The following is a 26273-nucleotide window of genomic DNA, read 5'->3' on the forward strand; positions in this document are numbered from 1 at the left end:
GAATTTCACAATTTCAGGCAGTTTGGGGCTATTGGTAGCCCCCAAAATTAAAGCTATCCTTCTCATGTCTTAAATTATGGGCATGCTACTGTGTGCCCATAATCTGTGTAGCTTTCTGTATATCTTATTGCCTATATTTCTCCTCCAGAATGAGCAAATTTCTAAACCATAAGCCTTCTCACAAACACTCAAATAAAACAATCTCTGATTTATGTTTCACCATCTTCGGTGCACTGAGCTATCTTGAATAAAGAAAACCAACTTCTTCGATAGGTTTCTCTGCAATATCAACCTGTTCAGGTGTGTTTCTTTCAGAATGGTATTTTAAAACACTGGAACAAATTTCTCATTCTAGTTCACACTATTTGTAAAACACAGGTGTGACGGGCAGTGGACCACTTCATTTGCTGCTCAGCATCCATTCCCATTCTTCTTGGTAACGAGGATTTAAATTTCCTTTGGGAAAATTCTGCTCTTTCATTCTAAGCCATGGAATTGGATGGGACTGTCCTCATTCCCAGGACAGAAATAGATTCTGATTGGCTTAAATTATGTAGGCTACACTGTCCATCTATCCACACAAATTGTCTCAGGGATGCACAAGTGACGTAATGGGAGCCAATGGGATGAGAGGTTTCTGGAAGAGACAAGCTTTCATACATCCTACAGACGTGGTCCTGTGAGGATGCAGAGCTCTATCTTGCAACCTGGGGATGAAACTGACAGACTAATCCTAGGAATACTATTGAGCCCTGGCACAAGTAGAAACAAAAATCAGCCCTTGAACCCCCAAATTTCCTTTTTAAAAAGCCATTTAGAGTTATATTTTCCATCACTTGCAATGTAAGGAAAACCATATATCAGTGACACCTTTTATCAGAGTAAAGCAAGCAAGTAACATAGAAACCAAAGACAGAGCAGATACATTCTTCCCCCAGAGAAACAGAACAATGGACCTAATACCTCAAATCTCTGATTGCTGACTTTCTTTCCTTTTTTGTTCCAGACAATTTTAGGTCTTGGGTCTCCCGTAGCTTGGCAGATGAAAGAGGCAACTCCGCCAGAGACCCCTGTCTGATCAACAGGTGTTCGTGTAAATCTTGGAGGTGCTAAAATAAAAAATAAACATCACAGTTAAATTGAAAACTGAAATGCAGACCATTATCCTACTACTGCTGCTCTCCCCACCATCCTCAACCACACCGCCATCAAGACATACATTTTTACAATGCGCTATAGGATTACAAAATTAAAAAAGCATCTTTTACTTTTGAGGGTAGTTTAAAGGGGAAGGAGGTAACTTTCTGGTCAAGTTATCTATTAGTGCTTTTATTGCTGAAATCTGTATTAAGGTAGAGATCCAATAACATCCGAAAAGCAACATCACACATTAATTTTTATTATCAGTATATAAAAAAATCCAATTTGTCCTCTGTAACAAAATGAGCTCATCAATCAAAGTGGGTAAAATTTTAGCGCTTGCTTTGATGCCACTATCAGGACACTGCCAGAAAGCAGCAATGCCACTGCTGAGCTATTAAAATTAGTGACATTTAAGAGAAATGCTAGGAAATTTTAAAGAGACAAGAAATATAGCCCTGAATTAAAAGGTTTCGCAAGAAATAGAAATAGGGGAAAATGGTAAAGTGACTCTCTAACCCAGATATTGTAAGCTGTCTTACTTGAAACTTAGCTCCACAATTTGCATATAAGAAGATGAGTCAAGAAGCCTCCGAAGTCATAGCAAAGCAAAGGATTTTTTTATACAAAGATGTAGACTTAAAGATTACTAAGGCTAGAAGGATAGACACTGGAAGCTTGTTCAACATCCTCCAGCTCCTTTAAATGTTCCTAACATTCTTCCTCTTTCCTTAAAAAACTTACTTACTTTTCATCTTGTATTTCAAGATCTAGATAGCTATCATACAAGGATGATATAAAATGTAAATGAATATGCACAAAGATATTCATCATATCACATTTGTTTGGCAAAAGAGTATAAGTAGTTGAAACATTAAACAGTATGGGATTTCTGTCACAGTGAAATAAACTATGGCATGAAGATGGAACATCATACAAGTAGTAAGTGTTATACAATCTGTATCATATCACATGAGAAAAGCTTATGATGCAATAATAAGCCACAAAAGCATATGATAGAGTTATTTGTGGGGATAGCAGATAATGAAAAATGCACACACACACAAAGATTGAACAAAGTAAATGAAAACACTAATAATGGTGTTCAGGAGGAGGTATTTTAATTATTTCTCGAACTGCTTTCCATCTTTTATACTTCCTTGAGTTGTTACAATTATGTTCTGGTTGAAAATGTTTTAAAGCCCCCAAAACATTTTGCTGTTCCTTCTTTTTTTTTTTTTTAATTTCTAATCCCTGTTACAGATTTTCTCTTCTCTCCTACTGTGTTCTAGTTACATGTCATTGAAAAGTGGTTTTAAATAACCATAGCTAAAATTGATTTTGAAAACAATCCTCGGATTATAAAAAAGAAAAAAAGTCATAACAAAGTTCGTTCTTCTTGGCTCATCACCAGTATCTTCTCTGTATTGATTTCACGTTTCCCACATGGTGTTCCCATTGGCTTGAACGGTGTGCTCTGACTCGGGTTTTCTTGGAGTCAAGAAAGCTGGATTCCTATCTAAGCTCCACCATTACATATATGGATAATCTTGGAGGAAAAAAAATCATGTAACTTTACCATTTCTTGGTATGACATATGAAATACATTAATTTACAAAAATTACAAAACTATGACATAAGAAATAAATTAATTTGCAGAAATCGCTTCCAGTTTCAAGGTTTCCTAGCTTTATATATTTTTCCGAAGGAGGGAAGTTTAGGAGAGGCATATTTGCAATGCTGGTCCTGGAGAATGAATTTCCACCTCATCAGCAAATTCAACTTGTTGGTGATCCTGGAACTGGGGGCCTGCTTATGTTCAAAAATATTAGGAAAGCAAAACAGCCTCTAACAACCCTGCTAGATATCATAACCTGTAGCATCTCGGTGTAGCAATACAGACTAGATGATTACTAGGAGCTGTAGGAAGTACTTAAAATAATTTTACTTTTTATTCATTTTTATTTTTATTTATTTATATATATTTTTTAGATGGAGTCTCACTCTGTCGCCAGGCTGGAGTGCAGTGGTACAACCTCGACTCACTGCAACCTCCACCACCCAGGTTCAAGCGATTCTCCTGCCTCAGCCTCCCAAATAGCTAGGACTACAGGTGTGTACCACCACGCCCAGCTAATTTTTGTATTTTTAGTAGAGACAGAGTTTGACCACGTTGGCCAGAAGGGTCTCAATCTCTTCACCTCATGATCCACCTGCCTTGGCCTCCCAAAGTGCTGGGATTACAGGCGTGAGCCACCACGCCTGGCCTCAAAATAATTTAAAATTGACTAACAGTGAGAGGATTACAAAACACTGTACATTGATGTCACTTTTCTGGAGACAAATGAAAAATATATTACAAGTTCTTATATTTATCTTTCTGCTGTTTCAAACAATGCAAATTGATAATAACTACTTGCTTGTCAGTAACCAATGGAGAAATTATAATTATGCAATTAAAATTTCTAGAGAATTTCCCTAGAAAAACAAAATGGATTGCTGTATTAAATGGTATAATACTGTCGTTTTTAGCTACCTTCCTTTTCTTGTCCATAGTCTAAAAACTGTCAACTGGGAAGGAAAATCCATTGTAAGAGCCCAGCTTCCCATTTAAGTTCTGGTTTGAAATTTCTTGCAAGAACATGTGAATACATTGAAGGGCCGTTGCATAAAATGAGTGTGCACTATATTAGAAATTAAAGAAAACTAGAAGTAGGATACCCTTTTCCCTGCATCTGGATATTTTTTAAGGGATACTGTTGTATTTCTTAACCCAAAGAATGAAGAAGAGTTGGCAATTCCGACAATCTGCAAGTAGGCAATGGATGCTTGGGTAAGTGCTTCGTCTGTCCTGCTGCCATGTAAGGACCTAAATTAGAAAGCTCATCTGGAAATAACCGGTGGGTGAGGACAAGTCAAATTAAACATAGAAATCTTATTTCTAAATGGAGTGCAGAGAGATAAAATTCCCATACGTTTGGAGAATAGGTATGAGTACCATTTCAATGTTTTCCAGGTATGTGTCTCATTTATCTTTGTTTTCTGGTCAGGCATTGAAGTTGTTTGTTTTTTGAGACAGGGTCTTGCTCTGTCATTCAGGCTTCAGTGCAGTGGCACGATCAAAGTTAACTGCAGCTTCAACCTCCCAGGCTCAGTCAGTCCTCCCACCTTAGCATCCAGAGTAGCTGGGAGCACAACCACATACCACCATGCCTGGGTAACGTTTTTATTATTTGTAGACGTGGGGTCTCCTTATGTTGTTCAGCATGTCTTGAACTCCAGGGCTCAAGGATCCTTCCGCCTCGGCCTTACAAAGTGCTGGAATTACAAGTGTGAGCCATCATGACACACAGAGAAGTTTTCGTGTAATATTGACAAGTATAAAAATATGCCATCCAGGAGGCAGAGGTTGCAGTGAGCCAAGATTGCGCCACTGCACTCCAACCTGGGTGACAAGAATGAAACTCCATCTCAAAAATAAAAAATTTAAAGAAAAGACAAAGAAATGACCATTGGATGCTACTGTAGGATTTTATTTCTGGAGACCAAGTCAAGTAATGAAATTAACCTACTGAACTGTGGTAAACTTATTAAAATAACCAGTTAGAATCTGTTTTAGGATCTGGAACCATTTTTCTAAATCCTACCACTGTATTGACTTGATATTCTTAAAAAAAAAAAACAAAAAACAAAAACTGAAAAGGGCCCTTAAATTTATTCTTTGAAAACAAGAAAATAAAATTGATCACACTACTGTTAAATAATTTCAGGGGCTTTTACACAGAAATTTTGTAAAAAAAAAAAAATACATATATATATATATATATATATATATATATGAAAGACACTGGTCTCACTGACAAGAAAATCATGACTTTCCTATGGGAACCAATGTCGATTTTTCTAGATTCGCCCACAAGATCCAAACAACAAAAAGGATATATGTCACCATCCTATGATACAAAGTAAGACTCAAGATAATATAGTAAAATCCTTTCACTAAGCATGGGTGGTGCATATATAATCATTTTTGCTGGTCAAACTCTCAGATAGTGTCTGTCAATGCTAGGCAGCCAGCCAAAGGAAAGATATGAGGTAGAGAGAAGACTAAACTTAATAACCCCAATAAATGCTTGAGGCAAGTAAAAATCTTTATTCTCAGAGGGACATAACAATACACATCACCCACTTCCCTTCTCCGTATCTCAGTTTAATAAAAGGAACAAGATGAATCGTCTGCCTTATTTTGTCATGGATATTGTCCAAATTTAAGCCATGCTCTGAAGATGGGAAGAAAGGGAAGAGAATTCAAATAAAGCATAAAACAAGGGTGTCTACTAAAAAGTCACAACATAGGACGGACTAAGATTTGAATCATGAAAATCTCCATTTTTATCCCATGAGATACAACCATCAGTATTATAGTTAGTCTACAAAAAAAAGAAATATCAAGGTATAAAGATGGGGAGAAAGGCATTAGAACTTTCCAGTCACCATTATTTAGAGAGGTATCCTTCCATTACTGCTGTAGCTAATCACCATTGCCATCTACCTGAAGCTGCCAATGCTGTACTTTGCAAAATGCATTTGTGCTCAAGTTGGTTTTGACAAGTGAGGAGTATGATCTTTTATTAAACTAATGCCAGGTACTGCACAGGTCAAATTACTGTTCAACCCAGAAAGTCTATTTTCTAAATGGAAAGTAGAGAAGCTACGCATGCATATGCGTCAGAACAGAGATATGGCTAATATTCTAGAATGTGTCTGCCAGGCTCGCTTGCCGTTTTCAAAGACTGTACATTCTCAGGATGCATTCACAACACAGGCCATAGCTCCTGGAATTTAGTAGATTATTATTTGCTATACAGCTCAGGAGGAGCCACAAACTGCACACTGATTTTTGCTTTTAAGAAGTTAGATTGTTTCTTAAAGTCTAACCAATGCACAGATCTTTGAACCTAATGGTTCTAATATTTGGATGCCATATCATGTTTCAAGTTGCTGGGCACTCTGAAGACAAGGTGATGAGCTCAATGTGCACTTATAGCTATTAAATGTAGGTGAGAGAACCAACCAAGACCAGCAAACTGCTTTTGTCCATCCTTAACAAACTGCTGTGCTGAGGACAAAATCCTCCCTTTGGTACACTATACTAAGCAGTACTAGACATAAATGGGGGAGGGCCATTGAAGTCCACCAGTAACATCCATAGATGAATGCAATTTATGAGAAATTCTTTTTTTTTTTTTAATTTAAGAGAAATTCTTAAAGGTTAAGTAGATAACTTAGGGTTGAGGTATATGATTGGCCAACTGAGAATCACTTAAAACAGATTCATAGAAAGGATCACATGCTACAAAAGTGAAGAGACAAAATGAGGATGCCATTTGTCTAATTTAATTCTAATTAATAAGCTGCTTCTGTGGACATCAAGAAAATATGCCGCATGGGGAACAAAACTAACAGCATGTAACTAATTGGCTTTGTTTCTTTTAACTGATTAACATTTCCTTAAATACAGAGTTTTGTTTTTAAAGGGCTATTTGTCATAACAATGTACTTAAAATTTTTTTTTTTTTTTTTTTTTTGAGACGGAGTCTCACTCTGTCGCCCAGGCTGGAGTGCAGTGGCACAATCTCGGCTCACTGCAAGCTCAGCCTCATGGGTTCAGGCCATTCTCCTGCCTCAGCCTCTCCGAGTAGCTGGGACTACAGGCGCCTGCCACCACGCCTGGCTAATTTTTTTGTATTTTTAGTAGAGACGGGGTTTCACCGTGGTCTCAATCTCCTGACCTCGTGATCCGCCCGCCTCGGCCTCCCAAAGTGCTGGGATTACAAGCGTGAGCCACCACGCCCAGCCTCCATAGCAGAAGTTCTACATGAACCAGGGCCTGTGGGGACACTGAATCTGTCACATGAAATTTGAACAGGGTCACCTGTTGACATCTGTGGTCAGGATAGATCTTCAAAATCAAACAGACTTTTAAAAAAATTGTTTATGGTATTTCTTTTTAAATACAGCTGCCAAAACAACCTGTTAGTCTTAAAACTGATTTAAGAAGCAATATACTTTAGAATGGAATAAAGACATAACTGCTCCTTGAGTTCCATGCACTAGACTAAATGTTTCATATATCTTACATACGGTATTTTCAAACAGTCTTGCAAGATGCTATCATTACTCCTATTTTATAGATTTATAGAAAGCTTTTTAGTAATATAGGTATTAGGAAGGCAGGGAGGGAAGGAAGGAAGGCAGCCAGGAAGAAAGAAAGGAAGGAAGGAAAAAATATGAAAAGACAGCAAGGAGGAGTCACTGAGGTTAAGAGTGAGCGAACTTCTAATCTAATTGTGAACCCCTCACGATGGCAGCAGCAGCAGGCCATGTGGAGCAGCCACTGCCATCGCACTGGCTGCAGGTGGGCTGCCTCGGGGACGTGGGGCATAGGGGTCCCACCACCACCACTGCTGCCTCTGCAGCTGCTCCTGCCACCACTGCTCGCAGCTCTGATCTCAGAGCAGAGTTGAGGCCAAGCCCAGGTGCTGTCAGCCTGACTGAGTGTGCACATGCTGGGGCAGCACTGACATACCAGCCCCTTGCCACCTCAGCACCCCCAGACTTTGGGCACGGACAAGGGTGGAGGGGAAGCCAAGTGGGGAGCTGAGCGTAGCTCAGGGCCTGCTGATGCCCCTTGGTGTGAGCAGCCTGGGTGCCATAGTTGGTGGCAGGAGGCAGACAGGCTCCTGGGCAAAAGGGGATGGATCCGATGAGGTCCCACCTTCAGGCCAGGGAGGGCCTGAAGTCTGAGTGCTGGGCTGTCAGCCCCACAGACCATAGCGGGAACTGGTGGTGCCTTTTCTGGGACCGCCCATGACTGCCCATGGACCAGCTGGCATGCACTTCCTCCCCTCTGAGGCCCATAAAAGTTCCGGGCTCAGCCACAGCAAAGCAGATGATGGGACAACCAGCTGCAAAAAGGCACGACTCTCTCTGTTGTTAGCTGAACACTTGCTGGGATGACCAGCTGCAGAGAGGAGCTACCCTCTCTGATGAGAACTGAACACTTGTTGAGAGGACTTGCTTAACAGAGAGAAGCTACCCTCTCTGCTGGGAGGTGAACACTCCGGGCGGCCTGCCTAACAGAAAGGAGCTATCCTCTCTGCCAGGAGCTGAACATTCATCAGGACACCTTGAGATGGAGAGAAGATGCCCACTACGGGTCTCCTCTGAGCTTTCCTATTGCTCAGTAAGGCTCTTCTTCATCTTGTTCATCCTCCACTTGTCTGCATACCTCATTCTTCCTGGTCACAGGACAAGAACTCGGGACCAGCCAACTGGCAAGGCTAAAAGAGCTGTAACACAAACAGGTCTGAAACATGCCCCTTGCTCACCACGTTGCAGATGAAGAGAAGGAGAGAAGGGCTGTGGCCCTTTGAGGACCTCAGACCCGGGAGCTCCCCAAGCCAGGGCTGTGACTCACTCTTTGGGGCCTAGTGGTTCCTGTTGTTTCCAAGTTTCCAGGTGCCACTGCATTCCCCAGTGCCAGCCAGGGAAGCTGCCTGTGGTGCACCTGGTCCAACAGCTGCCTCACAGAGAACCGGCAGCCATACTGGCACCCGGAACTGCCCACCCCATGGCAGTGGCCAACATGTCTGACTGTGCAGTGGCCAGACCCCACGTTCACTCACACACCCCTTGCCATTCCATGCCTGACTCACAGTCTCCCTTGGAGACATGGGATCCAGACCGGCAGTGTGAGCCGAGTGCAGCCTGCCAGGCCAAGTGGGCAGAACAAGCCCAGTGGGCCTGAGCAAAACTTGGATAAAGGTGCCACCGGCCACAGAGGTTTCTGGCCAGGAAAATAACACCCCAAAGATCTTGTAACACTAATATTTTCACTGTGCCAAATTACAAGCTAGAAAATTATAAAGACTGCACAGAAAATACATCACAATTTATTAAATATTTTGAAATATCTTTTATGTAACTATAAAATGCAAACTGATTGTCTTCTCCAGGGATTGGCAAGTTCTTTGTGCCATACTAAAGTAATTATTTTTCACTAATTAAGTGAGAAACTTCACCCAGAATATGCTGTATATAAAAGTTCTCTTAAAGTGTAATATCATCCCAGGATCCAATAGAAATCAGAGATTACGATGTCTGACCAACAGACAAAAATCAATGTCAGAAAATTCACAAACAAATCACCCAAATTCCAAGTTTAGCATGGTAGGCTACTTTAGTATTATTTTACTTATACATTCAATTTGCTGATGATTTAAAAACACAAATACCTCAATACAGTTCTTGACACTGATTAGCTCTCTTCCCTTTCAAGACACTTCAATGACATATTTCTATGCATGTCTATACCATTAATTTTATTTAGGCCTCAACTCTCAATTCCTTTAGAATGACTATTAAGGCATTTCCCACCTGGTAGATAGATATCTATGCCTCTGTATGACTACCAGTATTTAATTTGTCAAAGGGCTGATAGGCACACTGACGGGAACAGAAAAGGAGAGAGAAGAAGAAAGGGAAGCAACAAATGAAGAGAGGAAGAATAGATTTAATTTAGTGAAAAGATTATCCAGCCACTTGAACTTTCTATCAACGTTAGCTTCTTATTTCTAACTGCTTGAAAGATTACCTTCCAGCATCTCAAAATTGTTGTGTTGAAAATATACCACGTCATTTGCCTTCCCAGTCCCTCTCCTCTTACTGAGTATTCGTTTCTGTTTTTGGCATATTCACTCTCCCATAGACCCCACCTAACAGCCTCAGCCTCCTCTTCTGCCTTCTCCTTTGCCCCCACTACCAATTATTAAGTTCTATTGATTTATCACTAATATGTCTTGTCCCTCTTTTTTGTACCCAAAAACAATGGCCATGGTTCGCTCCTAAACTGGACATTAGAAGCACCTGGGAGTCCTAAGAGAAAAAAAAAAAAAAAAAAAAAGCTACAGGTACCTGAACCCCACCCTAAATCAACTAAAACAGAAAACAGTGCATGGGACTGGGTAATTTCCAGAAAATTCCAACATGCAACCAGGATTGAGAATTACTGAATGATGCCATGATATCCATAGCTTCCCATCTGGTAACTCTCACTTCAGGTGCTTCATCTCGATAATCAGTATTAAACTTTACTATGGATCCTTCTTTTGTTTTCCCTTTTCATTCTTGGAGTTTTGTTTTCTAACACATCTGTGACTACAGCTTTTTTCCACTCAAAAAATAATAAACAAACTTTAATAGCTTACTCCTGCAAACTAACACCAGAAATACTGTTTGGCCTTTAAGATATTTCAGAGCTGCTGTCAATCTATTTTCCCAAATACATTTCTACCATTGCCCATGGAGAACCTAAAATTCTCTCATCTCGATGCCTCAGTACAGGATGTTCCCTCATATAAAATGCCTTCTTTCCCACTTTTGAATTTACAGAATTTACCCACATTTTTCAATTCTAAATTAAGTCCTCGGAAGCCTTCTTTGACCCTCCCCATCTAGATGAAATGTACCATCCTTTAGACTCCCCTATCACACTTTCTGTATCTTTTATGAATCACAACAGTCTATATTTCATAATAGTTATTTTAAGCACATGTGTTTTCTCCCCTTTCACATTCATAGAACCTTGAGAAAATTATACATGCCCCTGGTCATCTATGAAGTCTTATAACTCCCAACCATATCCAGCACATAGTTTCAATGCATACATGAGCTTGGTAAAGGCTCTGCCAGATACTATCCCCTAATCCTGGACTATACACTTTTGAGTATTTAGGATGGATAATAATATTGTAAATATGATTTTTGCACCTCTATTAAACATACATTTGCTTATAGCTTGGCAAATCAGCTATGGAAAACAAAGTCTATGTGACATACATTGCCATTGCAATACATCGATATGACATAGTGGGAGACGAATAGATCCATGCGAAGCCCTAAGCTGGCAAATGTAGCACAGCCAGATTACAGATTCATGTGTATCATCATAGGACTGAAGTTTAGATGAAGCATAATATAATGCGATGAGTCTTTTCTCTTTTATGAATATCATTCCACCTCATTGTCATCACAGAGCTCTCCTCCCCTCTACCACCTTTTGTGTTTTTACTTAAGTAAAATGACTTTACTGTTCTAATTGTACATATTTATTATAAATTAGAAAATATACATGAGTTGAAAGGAGACATTCTAATGGTGATCACCTTGATGAATAACTTTTAAGAATTTTCCATGCTTATTTTACATATTTTTTAACAAGAAAGAGGTTATATTGTATCATTATTTTGTAACCAATGTTTCATTTAGAATATACTGTGAATATCTTTTATGACCACAAATAAATTCATGATGTTTATATTATAAAGAGAAAAGATTACATTTAAATTTATTGTTAAACATTTAGGTTGTTTCTGCTATTTCAATCAGAAAAAGACTTCAAAACTTTTTTGTAATCATATCTTTGCACATATATGTAATTCCTATATGTGATTATTCCTGTATGTAAAATTACTGAATACAAAAAAGTATATTTTTAAGGCTTGTGATATATTTAACAAATTATACTTTTAAAATAATTCATATATTCATAGCAGCAATGTATCAGAATGTCCAATTACCTAGACCACTGCTAAAGCTATAACTTAATACTTTATCATTGGCCATATTTTTATCCACTGTCCAAAATCATAAATTGCAAACATTTGGCACAATGTCCACATACATACTAAGCAACCAGTAAATGTTCATAGACCATTAGCACAGCTGACCAACCTTCTAGCTCTAGCATCATCCCCATTCCTCCATCCCAGTTGCCACCATGGGACTTCCCTGCCAGTTGCCTTCAACGTCTCTGATCTCACCTGGGATTATTTCACATTCCAGAACAGCATGCAATCCCAGTTTCTGCTATTCACAACACAAGCATGCATATTACAACAGGACAATACACATGCATGAAGACCACAGCATGGGTCAGAGCAGAAAAGTGGAAATGGTATGTTCCAATGTTTGAGGGAAATTTGTCATATTTCAAGGTATAATAATACCTGGATCATAAACACGTGTTTTACAGCAGTGAAAATTGCATTATCTCACCATCATAACTTTTTATTTAATAAACAGTCATGGGATATTATGACAAAAACAAACAATCACCTATGTTCTGTGTGCCCGGGCAATAAAACTTCCTGAACTATTGATGTGCTTAGTAAGGCTGGCCATCCGTTTTGGTGTAAGACACTCAAAATAACCACTGGCTTAGTGACATAAATTTCAAGAAGATGGCCTAAGTGGTCTTGAATCACTCGTAGACAAAATCTGTGAAGTCATTCTTACCATTCCTTATGCCATAGCCATGCATTCTTAATGAAAACGTGTTATCAGCAACACCATTTAGACATTCACTTAACATCTTCCACATTAAGCCTCTAGGTTTGCTTACTACCTATTTATGTATTCAAAATACTCAGACTGTGCATCTGTTTTGTTCAATAGAGTGATAAAAGGCCCTTATCCTGAAACAGATGAGAAAGTTATGCATTACATACAATCTCCCAGGCTCATTCTGCAGAGATGTAGGCAAATGACACAATACTTATCAGCTTTTTTCATATTTCCTTTAAGTGGTAACTTACTCAGGAAGCCATTTAATATAGACAAACTATTTGACCAAAAAGAACCTCTACCAATGCTTTAGCATCTTTTTGTAGAGTTAGTTTTCAAAGCAGATTCATTTACATCCTCCACTGCTAATTTACCCATTAATCTTAATTTATCACATTAGATGTGCTGATCATCATAAAAAATAATCATTTATTCTCTATTCTAACCTGCTGTTTATCATGTACCTGCAAATTGGATCACACAGGAAAGGTAACTGGCTTATTTGAAAAGGAACGTGAGAGCGGATAAAACTGAAGTGGGAGGCCGGGCGCGGTGGCTCACGCTTGTAATCCCAGCACTTTGGGAGGCCGAGGTGGGCGGATCATGAGGTCAGGAGATCGAGACCACGGTGAAACCCCGTCTCTACTAAAAATACAAAAAATTAGCCGGGCGTGGTGGCGGGCGCCTGTAGCCCCAGCTACTCGGAGAGGCTGAGGCAGGAGAATGGCGTGAACCCGGGAGGCGGAGCTTGCAGGGAGCCGAGATTGCGCCACTGTACTCCAGCCTGGGCGACACAGCGAGACTCCGTCTCAAAAAAAAAAAAAAAAAAGAAAACAAACAAACAAACAAAAAAAACTGAAGTGGGAAAGAAAGAGAAAAATAAACAAAGAACAATGCCATCTTTCCCAATTTTATGTCAAACTCCTGCCACTTCTTCTATACAATATTTGCAGTGTATCAACTACGTGAATTTTTAAGAGGAACTAGTGTGATGAACTGTACTAGCTTCACTTTAGAAACAGTAGTAAACCAGTTCCACAAAGAGAAGATCTACTGGTGTCACTGTATGGGCTGAAAGGCTTTGAGCCAATGTGAATTTCTGTAACGCTTGCCTTCCAACCAAAGTGAGGTATTACCACAACTGACAAAAACATAGACCATTTCTTTTAAGATAGATCCATCTTATAGGAATAAGCTGACCACAACTTCTCATCTATCAACTGCACACTGGTTAAGTTGGCAAGACACTTTGGGAAGTGAAAGTAGCTACTATATCCCCAAAGTAGCTATAACACAGAAGGGATATGTGTGTGTACACACGCAGATACTTTCAATGAGTAATAAAACAGATTTAAAATGATGTTTGATTGTATTCACTGGAGAAATGTAGAAGTGTATTGTAAGAAATCTTTGTAGACAAAAAAACATTTTTATAGATACACAATTTTGATACATAACAAAAATGTTTCATGTAGCACAAAATACAATGGAAAGTGATTTGCCTGAGTTTTTATTACAAAGATTGTATTAATTATAGAATAGAGTTTTACAATACATATTTCCTAAAGAAAGTCTATAATTAATATTATCTTCTAAATATTATGACTTTTAAAATATTAGATGATTCCAATGATAAGATGCTTAAATATTTGGCTATTTAAAAATACTTTCTTGGTACACAACATTTTACTTTAAGGGCTATTTTTTTTAATGTTTTAATTTGTTTTTTTGTTGAGACAGGGTTTTACTCTGTTGCCCAGGCTGGACTGCAGTTGCATAATCAGGGTTCACTGCAGCCTCAACCTCCTGGGCTCAAGCCATCCTCCCAGCTCAACCTCCTGAGTAGCGAGGACTACAGGCACATGCCACAACACCATGCTATTTTTAAAATGTTTTGTAGAGATGGGGTCTCGCTATGTTGCCCAGACTGGTCTCAAATTCCTGGGCTCAAGGGATCCTCTGGCCTCAGTCTCCCAAAGTGCTGGGATTACAGGCATAAGCCCACACTCAGCAAGGGCTACTTATTAATAAGAATGTGGATATGTGGTTGGGCACAGTGGTTCTCGCCTGTAATCCTAGCACTTTGGGAGGCTGAGGTGGGTGGATCACCTGAGGTCAGGAGTTTGAGACCAGCCTAACCAAAATGGAGAAACCCTGTCTCTACTAAAAATACAAAATTAGTCAGGCACAGTGGCGCACGCCTGTAATCCCAGCTACTCGGGAGGCTGAGGCAGGAGAATCGCTTGAATCTGGGTTGCGGTGAGCCGAGATCGTACCACTCCACTCCAGCCTGTGCAAAAAGAGCGAAAAACTCTGCCTCAAAAAAAAAAAAAAAAAGGGGGGGACACGTGATGGATGAACAACGGGAAAGATAAAAGGCAAAGTAAAAAATAAAGTTGACTTGCCTATACACCAGTGTTTTTTCAAATAAAATAGTGACTTAAAAAATATACTGAAAAATGCCCAGCATTATTCACATTCAGACCAATACCCTGACAGAGATCGTATTCTAAGTTTATAAGGTTCATGTCAGTTTTATTTTGTGCAATACTTAACATGTTGTAGGCATTCAATACCTTTTAAAGCAAGTATAATTATTTTTGGTCCTATGGAAATTTTAGGTATGTGTCTATTTCCCTTCCAGATATTTTTCACTAAATTTAGCATTTTTTTTTTAATTCATTTCTCTGCAGACCCAAAGCTCTAAGCTGAAAAGTATTTGACAATGATTTGCAGGCTTCCAAATATTCTCATTCAGTATCAGGTAACCATTAGAACCAATAACATTTTGTAGGATATTAAAATTCTTATTTTCTGGTATACTTCCAATTGAGCACATGTAGCAAGAAACCAAACGGTATTTATTTTACATATTAATTCTACAAAAATATCCAAATTCTTTTTTAGAGTGACGAGAAAGAATCTATATTCATATATGCAAGTTGGTTATGAGAAAATGTTCTGCAGATGTCTCCCCGTGTTTAATCTTGCTAACCACGATGGATCTCTCTCTGCATTTCCATGCATTGGCCCCGCCCATTCACAAATTCTCCCGAGTGAGCTATTTGGGGGTACAAAAGATGGAAAGCATGACAACTGGTTCTATGCTCGGGCTGTGAAGGCATGTACAAGCAAGCAGTGATAATAATAGATGATCACCCAAGGCCATGAACTAACCCTGTCCACACAGAGAACTCAAATTGATGTTAATTGGAACCTGGCACACAGGTAGAGGCTAGGGTACAATTCCTTGGTTTGTAGATGGAAATAAACCTATAAAGAACTTTAATAAAATGAGCTCTGGATGGAACACAGTGTAACGCAATAATGTAGTTCTTTTGCTTTTTTTTCTTTCTAGCTACATCTCTGTAAAATAACTCTATCAACATTTCCATGACAGCATTTTAAATCTGAGGAGAAAATGTTTCATTCTTGCCTTCTGTGAACTGAAACACATACACACTACAAATTTAGAAAATCAACACAAAGAGGGGGAAGGGCCATTTTTTCTCCCTCACTGAAATCTGTTATGTTTTGGCCAATCTTTTTGTTACCTTTTTCCAAACGGCATTAAATTTGTGAACATAAATATGCATTTCACCTCTCCTGGTAAGAGAACTTGGGTAACACTTGGCACTACAGACACAAGGTAACACTACACGAATATTCTTGAAACAATTTTCGGTTGGATTACTTTTCAAATATCAAGCCCCTAATTTGTATCCCCAGGCAGTGCAGACCCTGGTAGCAGCTCATTTCAGTGCAGATTATGCATGCTTTTCTAGAGAAACACATTATCTGAGCCCCAGGAATATGGGAGGCTTTCCAAAGGAGCACAGAGAGTAAGGACCTTTATTTGCCAACTAACTTTTTCCCCGATCCTCTAATTTACAGCTCAGGGTATTAGGTAAGAAAACAAAGGATTTTCCCACACAGAAATAAACTTTTTGAAAAACCTGCAAATGAGATTTTAATGACACTATTTACCAATATAGAATGCATGCCGAAATAAACTGAAACACTTCTGGTGGTGGATTTTTCTTTTTCCTTTTTTCTCTTTTTCCCCTGATTTAACTATTGCAGGCAACATCAGAGCAATTTAAGTTGGTTTTATGACAAATTATTAGGACACTTATTTTAGAAGGAAAATCAACCAATAATTACTGCCCTGGCACACGGCTATTGTTCACAGCATAAACAGAAGCTGTGGCTGACAGCTGATGGGCCCAGCCCCCTGCTATCCTTAGAACACATTTGCAGATACCCAAGCCTCTTGCCAGACTAAGACATGCTGTAGCAATGCTTTTCATCCAACAGAGCTGCACTGACCAGGTTATGCTGGCTACAATAGAATGACACCATTTTAGGACCTCCTCCCAGGCTGGACTTAGCTTTAGAAGCTAAAAATACTGTTATAAATACTAGGGATTCCATTTGTATAATAACATTGGCCTTTTTGCACCACTCTAAAACATGAATGTGTAATCCCAAGTACTTGAGTGTTAGATACAAGATCCCAAATGTCTTTTTAATGTCCACAGATCATGATGATAAGAAGAAAATGCTTTCTTGTATTTGAGTAACAGAAGCATTTGGGAATCTATGCCAGGTCACACACATGGGATTCTAGATGAACTTAATCTTAGAGAATTAGAAAAGAGGTCTGTAGGTTATCATGAGATAAGCCTTTATTCCATACCAAATGTAAAGATAAAGCCTCTGGGATCTCAAAAGTTGAGTGATATATGCTGCTTCTTTCCCTCCATCTTTATATAACCCAGTCATAGTCACTAATTTAATGAAAGGAAAGGTGCTTTAAAGCTCTCTGTAGCACCTTTGTTCAATTTTACTGTCTGAAGTTTTTTCGTAACCTAGACAGAGTAAAAGCTGCCTTTTGAGATGGATCTAAAAATGCCATGAAAGTAGATCTCCTTTCAGGGCTGTTGTTTCAGAGGGAAAAAGACAAAAGAGAAATCTAAAGGGACGGGCTGCAGTTAATAATTAAATATCTATTAGTTACTCCAATTCGCTACATAAATGGCCTCTGGGGGCTGCCAGAGCATCTTTCCAAGTCAAAGTAAACTACAGGGAAAGACAAAAACAGGATTTAGAAATTGCAAAGCAACACAGTTATACTTTTACTTACATTGGATTACATACAAAGCGTTCGGTAATATAGTCATTATTTTTTTAAAGGGTCAATATAAAGGTTCTGCCATCCTTCACTACTCATCCCATGTTCCAAACAGTCAAACCACCAGTGGTCCTGAACCCTTTAGTATATTTCCACACAGTTCCTTTCCCTTAAGAATCCCCAGTCTGCTCTGTATTATACCTTTCTCCCTTCCTATGCTGAATGGCTAAGCTTTGCCTGAGAAATCACAACACTGTAAGGGCTAGTACCATCGCAAATTCATGATCTACAGCCTCAACTATACCCCTCTGTCATCTATCAATCAACCTCCCACCCTTCACTACTCTCCAGCAGTCAGCACTGCACTGACCTCTCACCTTCAAGAGGTGGATGCTTTTGCCTCCTACATCAACAGATAAAATAATGCCATCAAGCATGAACTTGATGGCAAGTCACATCCTATTCACTGTATACGAATTTCTAACTTAGAAACCATTTTTCCCTTTATCTTATTCAAGACCAATTGCTTCACTTGTGCTCTTGATCCACCTCTTTGCCATGCCCTAGGAACCTTGGTGCATCAATTGTCCCATCTCCCTACATAATCAGCACCTTCACTCTCTTCCTCTTCAATAGCTACTTCCCCTTAAAACAGGGCCTTTCACTACTGCCATTTTGGGTCAGACTATTCATTGTTGCAGAGCCTGTCCTGTGCATTGCAAGAGATTGAGCAACGTCCCTGGCTTCTACCCAATAGATGACACTAACATCCTAGCCACCAGTTGTGACAATCTAACATTATCAAATGTCTCCTAGGAAAACATCCTAAGTTTTAGCACCAAAAGTACTGACTGTATCACAAGAAACCATAGGATGGTTGGTCACCCTAGCTCAGATGCCTCCAAACATAGTCAACTACCCCCTACTTGGTACTGCTCTGTTCCATTTAAATATTTTAATTTCTGCACATTTCACCTAGCTTTAATTGTTCATCTTCTCTCTCTTCTGCTAGACTGTGAGCCAACAAAAGGCATGATATGTAGTGGGTACTCCTTCGATATTATAATGCTCACGAAGGATCATGCTTCAACTAAAGTTTATGGAGTAAACAATGAGTTCATAAGATTTAAGCATATACCCTGTACATATGAGCATATTTGGTTAAGGCCAAAATACAGGAAAAAGAAATACTTGTGAATTAGGCACCTACTTATGCTTTTATTGACAAAGCTATGTAATCATTACATACTCTATATATGTAAGCCAGTGTAAAAAAGATACATACAAAGATTATATTCCCTCTGTCAAATTCAAACTGCCAGAAATTTAAATGTATTTTCAATTTTTCATAAGCATTAAGGGTTATGATAAAGAAAATTACCTAAGTGAAACAACCTAAAATTATTTTTGGTAAAAAATAAACTGAATACATGACTACAGTAATTGGTTTCCCTTCCTATGTATTTATTTATCCTTGGATTTTAGCCATTAGGAAGGTAATATTGTTCAAGACCATTAACTTGCCAAAATTGTACTAGCTTCTCAAGTTGACCCTAATATGTGATATTATTAGCTCTTGTTCTCTGTTAGACTTTCCCTGTAGTATCTTCATCAATCTTTCTAGCAAGATTGTTTTCTCGTAAGAAAAACAATTTCACATACTAAAACACAGGACAATAGGAATTCATTCAAGATTCCTAAACATAACTTGTAAATGTAATTGGAATTAGATTAACAACAAGCAATCAATAATTTAAAGAAAATTAAATAGTTAAAAAAAAATAGTAAGGAAAGATGAGAGGATATTCTTCACAAAGTGGCAATCCAGCCTAGTTGACAAAGCACTCAACTCTCTGGTTATCCAAAAAGACATGAAAGGTTTTCTATGTAAGCTGGCTTCACATGTGATATTTCTCTAAAGTACCTAAATAATCAACAAATACAACTTCTGCTTTCCTCCCCTGCCTCTTTGGGGAAATGTATTTTATAATTGTAAGTAGAATTCTTAGTTTGATGGCAGAAAGGCTGATGTGTCTTGATTTTTGGCCAGAATTTATTGTAATTTAGGGGTTAAAAAGAGCAAAGTTGCAACAACATAATTTGTTTTTAAATTCACAGTGGTCCTTCACCCCTGAATAATAAAAAGCATTTTCTGGAAATAGTGTGCCTCATTTTACTAACTTTAGATCTTTAACGTCTGAACTTCAAATTTTAAACAACAATATGAATATGAAGATGTATATAGAAAACCATAAAGGAGATTTAAACATAAAGCTTTGAAGAAGTCAGTAATGAATGAACAAATATATTTTAATCAACAGCAGAGCCCCCGGAAATGCCACATACACGAACTTTTTCACAATCTTTCTATTTTTTATATTCCCTAGAGCATGACTCTCTCAACCATTCCCACTTCCTTGATTTTTTTTTTCTTTTTTTAATACCTCCTTCACCCTTTTCTTTTATATTACTGTCTCTTTGGCAGCACTTGCTTATTCTTACTTCTGGTCTTCCCAAACTCACCCAAACCGTGAAATAGATAGTGCTATCCAAGAAACGTGCAGTTGCAACCAGGCCATGACCTTGTTCAAGATCTTCCGTGGTTCCCTACTATTGCCTACTTAGTGCAAAGGAGAAAGTCCTCCTGAAAGAATTCGCTAAACCTATCAGACAAGACTTTTTACATTACATCTCTAATTTACCTGAGATAGCATCAACTCTCACTATTCATAAACAAATCAGACTCCCAGCCTTTTATGAAAAAAATATTTTTTAACATTGTTATTTCAAAATACTGCCCAACGGCCACCCACAACTGAATCACCTGTTGTTACTTGTTAAAGATGCATATTCTCTGAGACCAGATCCTGAATCAGCATGGCACAGTAAGGCCTGGGAATTTGTGTTACAAATGTCTCCTCCAGATGATCTTTCAGCATACTAAAATTTTATAACCTTTTTGAGTATTTGTTAAGACTATTCCATTATTCAAAAGTATTTTCACTAAAACACCTGCTTCTTGAAAGCTGATTCCACTTTCAGAGCCATCTCAAATGCCTTCTCCTGGGTGAAATCTTTCCTAATCCCCAATCAAATATCATTTCTAAGGACTGTGAACTCATGTATCACTGTTTGGCCTCTCTCATGGCCACAAGATGATTTACCTTGACCTTAGGAAGCTTCAGTTTCAGGACCCTTTCCTTGCATAGGTACCACACATCACACTGGCATGGTCAAATACATTATACAATTTGTAATAGTGAGTTATTTCCCTCCCAGTCACTTGAAGGCCACTCTTATTTACCTTCACACACAGTGGTGTTAGAAAGCTACAGGCAATTTTGCAGGATCCAGCTAGGGAAGGTGAATTGAAATATATTTGTTTTGGATTTAGTAGAATATCTTCATGTGGTTCACAGTTAAATTATTACTGGCCTTCCGGTATAGGAAAGGTTTCTGGGAATACTCCTACTTCTCACTTTATTAACTCATCCAGTTCCTTAGATGAGGATGTCAGTGACAAACTAGCTGATATGTCATAAATTCAAAGAGTGTTATAATCTGTCACTGTACAAGAAAACTGGAATGCCTTGAAATCACATAGTTTTACATCACAGAAATTATCACATTACCAATAGTAAGTTATAAAGATGACTGAAAGTTTATGAATTATTAATTTTAAGAAATATAAACTTAATAATTGCCAATCTGACTGGTGAGGGATGGCATCTCATTGTGGTTTTGATTTGCATTTCTCTAGTGATCAGTGATGTAGAGCTTTTCTTTCATACGTTTGTTAGTCACATGCATGTCTTCTTTCGAGAAGTGCCTGTTCGTGTCTTTTGCCCACTTTTTTTTTTTTTTTTTTTTTTTGGGACAGAGTTTCGCTCATGTTTCCCAGGCTGGAGTGCAATGGCGCAATCTTGGCTCACTGCAACCTCTGCCTCCCTCCCAGTTTCAAGTGATTCTCTTGCCTCAGCCTCCTGAGTATCTGGAATTACAGGCGTCTGCCACCACACCCAGCTAATTTTTTGCACTTTTAGTAGAGACAGGGTCACTATGTTGGCCAGGCTGGTCTCGAACTCCTGACCTCAGGCTATCCACCCACCTCGGCCCCCCAAAGTGCTGGGATTATAGGCAGGAGCCACTGTGCCCAGCCTGCCCACTTTTTAATAGTGGTTTTTTTCTTGTTGTAAATGTGTTTAATTTCCTTGTAGAGTCTGGATATTAGATATTTGTCAGATGAATAAATTGAAAAAATTTTCTCCCATTCTGTAGGTTGTCTATTCACTCTGATAATAGTTTCTTTTGCTGTGCTCTTTAGTTTAACTAGATCCCATTCGTCAATTTTTGCTTTTGTTACAATTGCTTTTGGTGTATTCATCATGAAATCTTTGCCCGTGCCTATGTCCTGAATGGTACTAAGGAAAGCATACATTTTACTAAGTTTTATATCCTCTGCAGAAATTGGCACATGGGTTTTTTTTTAAAGGCACACAGTGGCCCCTCACTAAAAGTCTATCTAACTAAACTGACTTATTTCCATGATCATAACAATTTAGATTTCATTTCAAATTATTTCTTATAATAATGTTTTATATCCTTTTGTAATACTTTATAATAAGTTATCAAATTATTTTTTCTGAATTTAACAGTTTTATTTGGGCTTGGCCAAAAATCTTAGCACCAAAATATTGCTTGTCTTTTTAATTAATGATGTATACAGAATATGCTTTGTTCTTTTATCTCTCCCCTAAATAACTGAATTAAGAGAATAATGCAGAAAATGTAGAAGTTAAACTGATTCTTTTCATCTTATTTGGACCCTAACGTGTTGCCTAATTACAATAGTAGTGAACATCCACAAATAACATGTATAACAGATTTTATGGGAATTAAAGGAGCTCTATAAAGGACTGATGTTTTCTTAAGCCTGTTATTATGGAAGTTTATATGTAAATAGCAATTTAATTTTTAAAATCCTTACTACTAGTTGCAATAAATGTTCAATATTTGGTAAATTAACAAGTGCTATATGAGAACCACTGTGAGTCCCTCTCAGCAGAACTCACATTGTGTCCTATTAAATTGTTCTGACCTTTCCCATTAAGGCAATTTTTCCCACAAAGGACATATTGAGAACTTCAATGAGCAGTTTTTAAAAAGTTAACTATCAAGAAAGATATTTTTCTATTAGTACCAGTAGCCAATATGTCTATTTTAAAAAAATGATTTCAGTATTTCCTCCAAGAGGACTAGATTCTCTCATACGTATCCTCAGAGATCCACAAAATAATATGAATTTGGCCCCATAATTAGTTTTGTAATTTTGTGCAGCATCTAGATAAAAGCACACTTGGAAAAAAAAAAAAAAGTGAAGACAAGTCAGAAATTCTCCTTTTTTTGTATCTAGATGGGAACACTACCCTAGTTACAAAGGATGAGGCAGTATCTATTGCTACCACTGTAGAATATTTCCTTCAAGAAGGCTGGAATACTACATTTCCTTGATACTGAATCCCTGATATACAAAATGACCAACATAAATAAATAAAATTGCAATGGATATCTAGACAATTAACTGAAATGCTAATTAGGCTCCAAAATCCAGCTTTAGTGCCAATTTTTACACAGCGTCTCCTCTAATTGTTCATGATTATATTTTTGCTGTAGGCCCTTTGCTTCCTTCATCCTTAGGAAGCCTTGAACTTATTCTCATCCTTCAGCAATGTCAAAAGAAGTAACTGGAAAAAAAAAGTGACAAAATCAAGAAAGACACTGTGCCATTCCTTTGAAGCAGAACATTTCTGAGTGAGAGGGGCATGATAATTATGCCTCTCAGATGCATATCCACATTTTTGCTAGCCGTGGTCCTTGAGGATTTGGAGAAATTTTTAAAATGAATTTCTTCAAGTGAATGCTGAGACATTTTGGCTGCAAGAATCTCAAAAGACTGTGTTGGCCAGATGGTGGCTACCACGCCAGAGAAGTCATGAAATGTTCCAGCTCAAAACTGATTTAAGACAGGGCAACAATTCCATATTTTATGCGCCAAAATATTACACTGTCCCATCAAGAGTCCTCCAGATTCCAACCTGTTGTTATCGCCATGACCATCAGTATTTTCAAATAATACTACTAAATAAAAACCAGTCAAGAGGAAAGGTTTCTAACCCTCTCCATCCAGGAATATATCTTTGAAGTTTTCTATCACTTCTAACTTATTTTACACCATGTTCTGAAGTAACAAGCTATCTAAAGTTTAAATACCAGTAGAGTGGATTCCCATCTGTGGGGTCTTGGACCAAGAAGAGGGTACAGAAGTAATTGACTGTGGCAAATAGAAAAGGAAGGAAATCCTTAAAGCAAATATGAGGCTGTTCATAGCCATTTCATCATTTTACAGGGTTTTGTCTGAGCATAAAGAAGGATTTCAAATTTAAAAATTTTCTACCTATGGTTTTAGATGTCACTATAATTGATATCAATATTCTCTAAATTATTAGAATCATTCCTTTTCAATGATGATATTCGAGCTAGAGAAAGAGTATTATCATGGCAGCGTAAAGGAATTATTCACTAATGAAGAATAAATGTAGAGACAGGGAGAGAGACTGGTTCAAAAGATAATGCAATATCATACCTATTATAAGAAAAAGAATTATTCAAAACAACTTCATCCAAATTGGTGGAGACACCCTCTGTTCCTCAGGTACAAAAATGTGTAACATAGTCATTACCACTTCCTAATGAATTGCAAATGTGTTTTTCAGAAATTATTTTCCCAAAAAGCAAACACACCCACCTCAGTTTTCCCAAATATTAACCATATTTGGTTGAAATCTTTCTAAAATATAACATGTACACGCTCTTGTCTTACACAGGCATATATACTATAGAAGAATCAATAGTCTAAGCTAAGCAATAAAAGCCATACAAGTAACAGGGATTTATTTTTTACCATCACAAATATTTAAAGGTTATAGGATTTGCACGTATTATTTGTTTTCTTTTTCTGCTTTTGATTCTGTGTGGCTCCATTTGTAACAGTGCTTTGAGGGTTAAGCCCACTGGTGGCAGATGACTGGGTCAGATACATTCAAAAAGATAACACTTATCCAAATTAGTTGGAGTCCATAAAAAACTGTTTCTCACATTCCTGTCTCCTATTACTGAGTCTGCTTTATTGGTTACTGATCTTTGGCTCCCATTTTCAGTTGTGCCTCCAGGATCCTCCCCAGCTGGCTCCCAGCCCCTCAGTGAACGTCTCGTTTTGACCCTGGCAGACTGCCATGATTCCACCTCTGAAACCACAAACTAAAATGGACTTGTTCTTTCTTCTGCAATGAATTCACATACTCTGGATTTGGTCCTGCTAAGCCCTATATTGTATCAGGCAGAGCAATCAAAAAGCAAACCTCAAAGAAGTGAGGTTTTATATACAAGGACTCTTGACTTTCCACTTGCTCTTTACCTTTTTAAATTTAATTCCTTCCACCAACTTACAGGACCTTCCACAACCTGACAGTTGTCCTGGATAATAGTAACAGTGAGCAATATGACTCCCTAAAAACTAAGCTTCATATGGCATCTCAGACCTCAGAAAATCACATGAGATTTATCATTTAACTGAGACACACACACACACAAACACTTGGACTCACTCTGGCTATGAAAGAGCTTGTATCATTTCCCTTTTGCAGATGATGAATCTGAGGCTTATTGTTCTCAAAATCACACATTTTTGTGGTTATAGAACAGTCCCAAGTTCAGATATTTTATCTATAAATACCCTGCTCTTTGTCATAAGCCAGACCCTTACAAGCTGAAGAGACAAAAATACTCTGGACATAAAGATCTACCTGGCCTGAGGACGCTAAAAAGAATCAAACCTTATTATAATGGTCAGAGAAAATCCTGAAGGAAAAATCACCTCTTCATCACGGTCAATACACGGTTCAGCCCAGAAATATGATTCACTGTTCTAAATTGCATTGTCAAGTATTCAAAATCAGTCTCTTATTTCTCATTACCAATTATAGCAGAAGGTTGTATTTATAGTGTGGGCATTTCCACATCTAGTATCAAGGCAGTACTATGCCTGACATACAGAAAAAATAACTTTGTATTCCAAAGGGAAATTTTAATGTCTAGGAACAATAAAAGTGTTCAAATGTAAAATGTTTACTAAGAAATAAAAAGTTCCCTTTAAAAGTTTAACAAAGGTAAGAATAGCTGTAATTTTACAACACTTGTTCCTTTTCTCTAACCTTTAAACAATTTGTGCGTAAAAGCGGAAAACAAAAAAATTGCAATACCGTCAGCAATTGTATTCTACTATTACTCTGCCACATGTTGAGAAAAGCAAGATAAGAATGTTGATTTATACTTTCACAGTTATTTCTGTGTTTATGTTTTATTTCTCCAACCATTGCCACTTATCGAGTGCTTGTGACCTATGCAGTTACAGTAAAGTAAAAATGAAAAATCTCCTCCTGGTTAATTCTAAAACTTCATAGCATTTTGTACGTTTCACGAAATATTGAAAGGGACAGCTAATTAAGTATTTGGTCTACAACATGGATCGATTTAT

The 26273-nt window shown here is 38.0% G+C and overlaps 1 protein-coding gene across 37 annotated transcripts in view; it reads right to left on the reverse strand.

The window, feature by feature from the left end:
- The window catches only part of PTPRD (protein tyrosine phosphatase receptor type D), a 2318035-nt gene that overhangs the window by 326537 nt on the left and 1965225 nt on the right, over positions 1-26273 (reverse strand). For all 37 annotated transcript variants that reach the window (XM_030814138.1, XM_030813761.1, XM_030813755.1 and 34 more), the window contains one exon: positions 964-1109. In XM_030814138.1, the coding sequence (XP_030669998.1) occupies positions 964-1109 (146 nt within the window). The remainder of the gene's footprint in view (positions 1-963; positions 1110-26273) is intronic.

This window comes from Nomascus leucogenys, chromosome 1a (assembly GCF_006542625.1).
Source record: "Nomascus leucogenys isolate Asia chromosome 1a, Asia_NLE_v1, whole genome shotgun sequence".
In the NCBI taxonomy this organism is placed as follows: Eukaryota; Metazoa; Chordata; class Mammalia; order Primates; family Hylobatidae; genus Nomascus; species Nomascus leucogenys.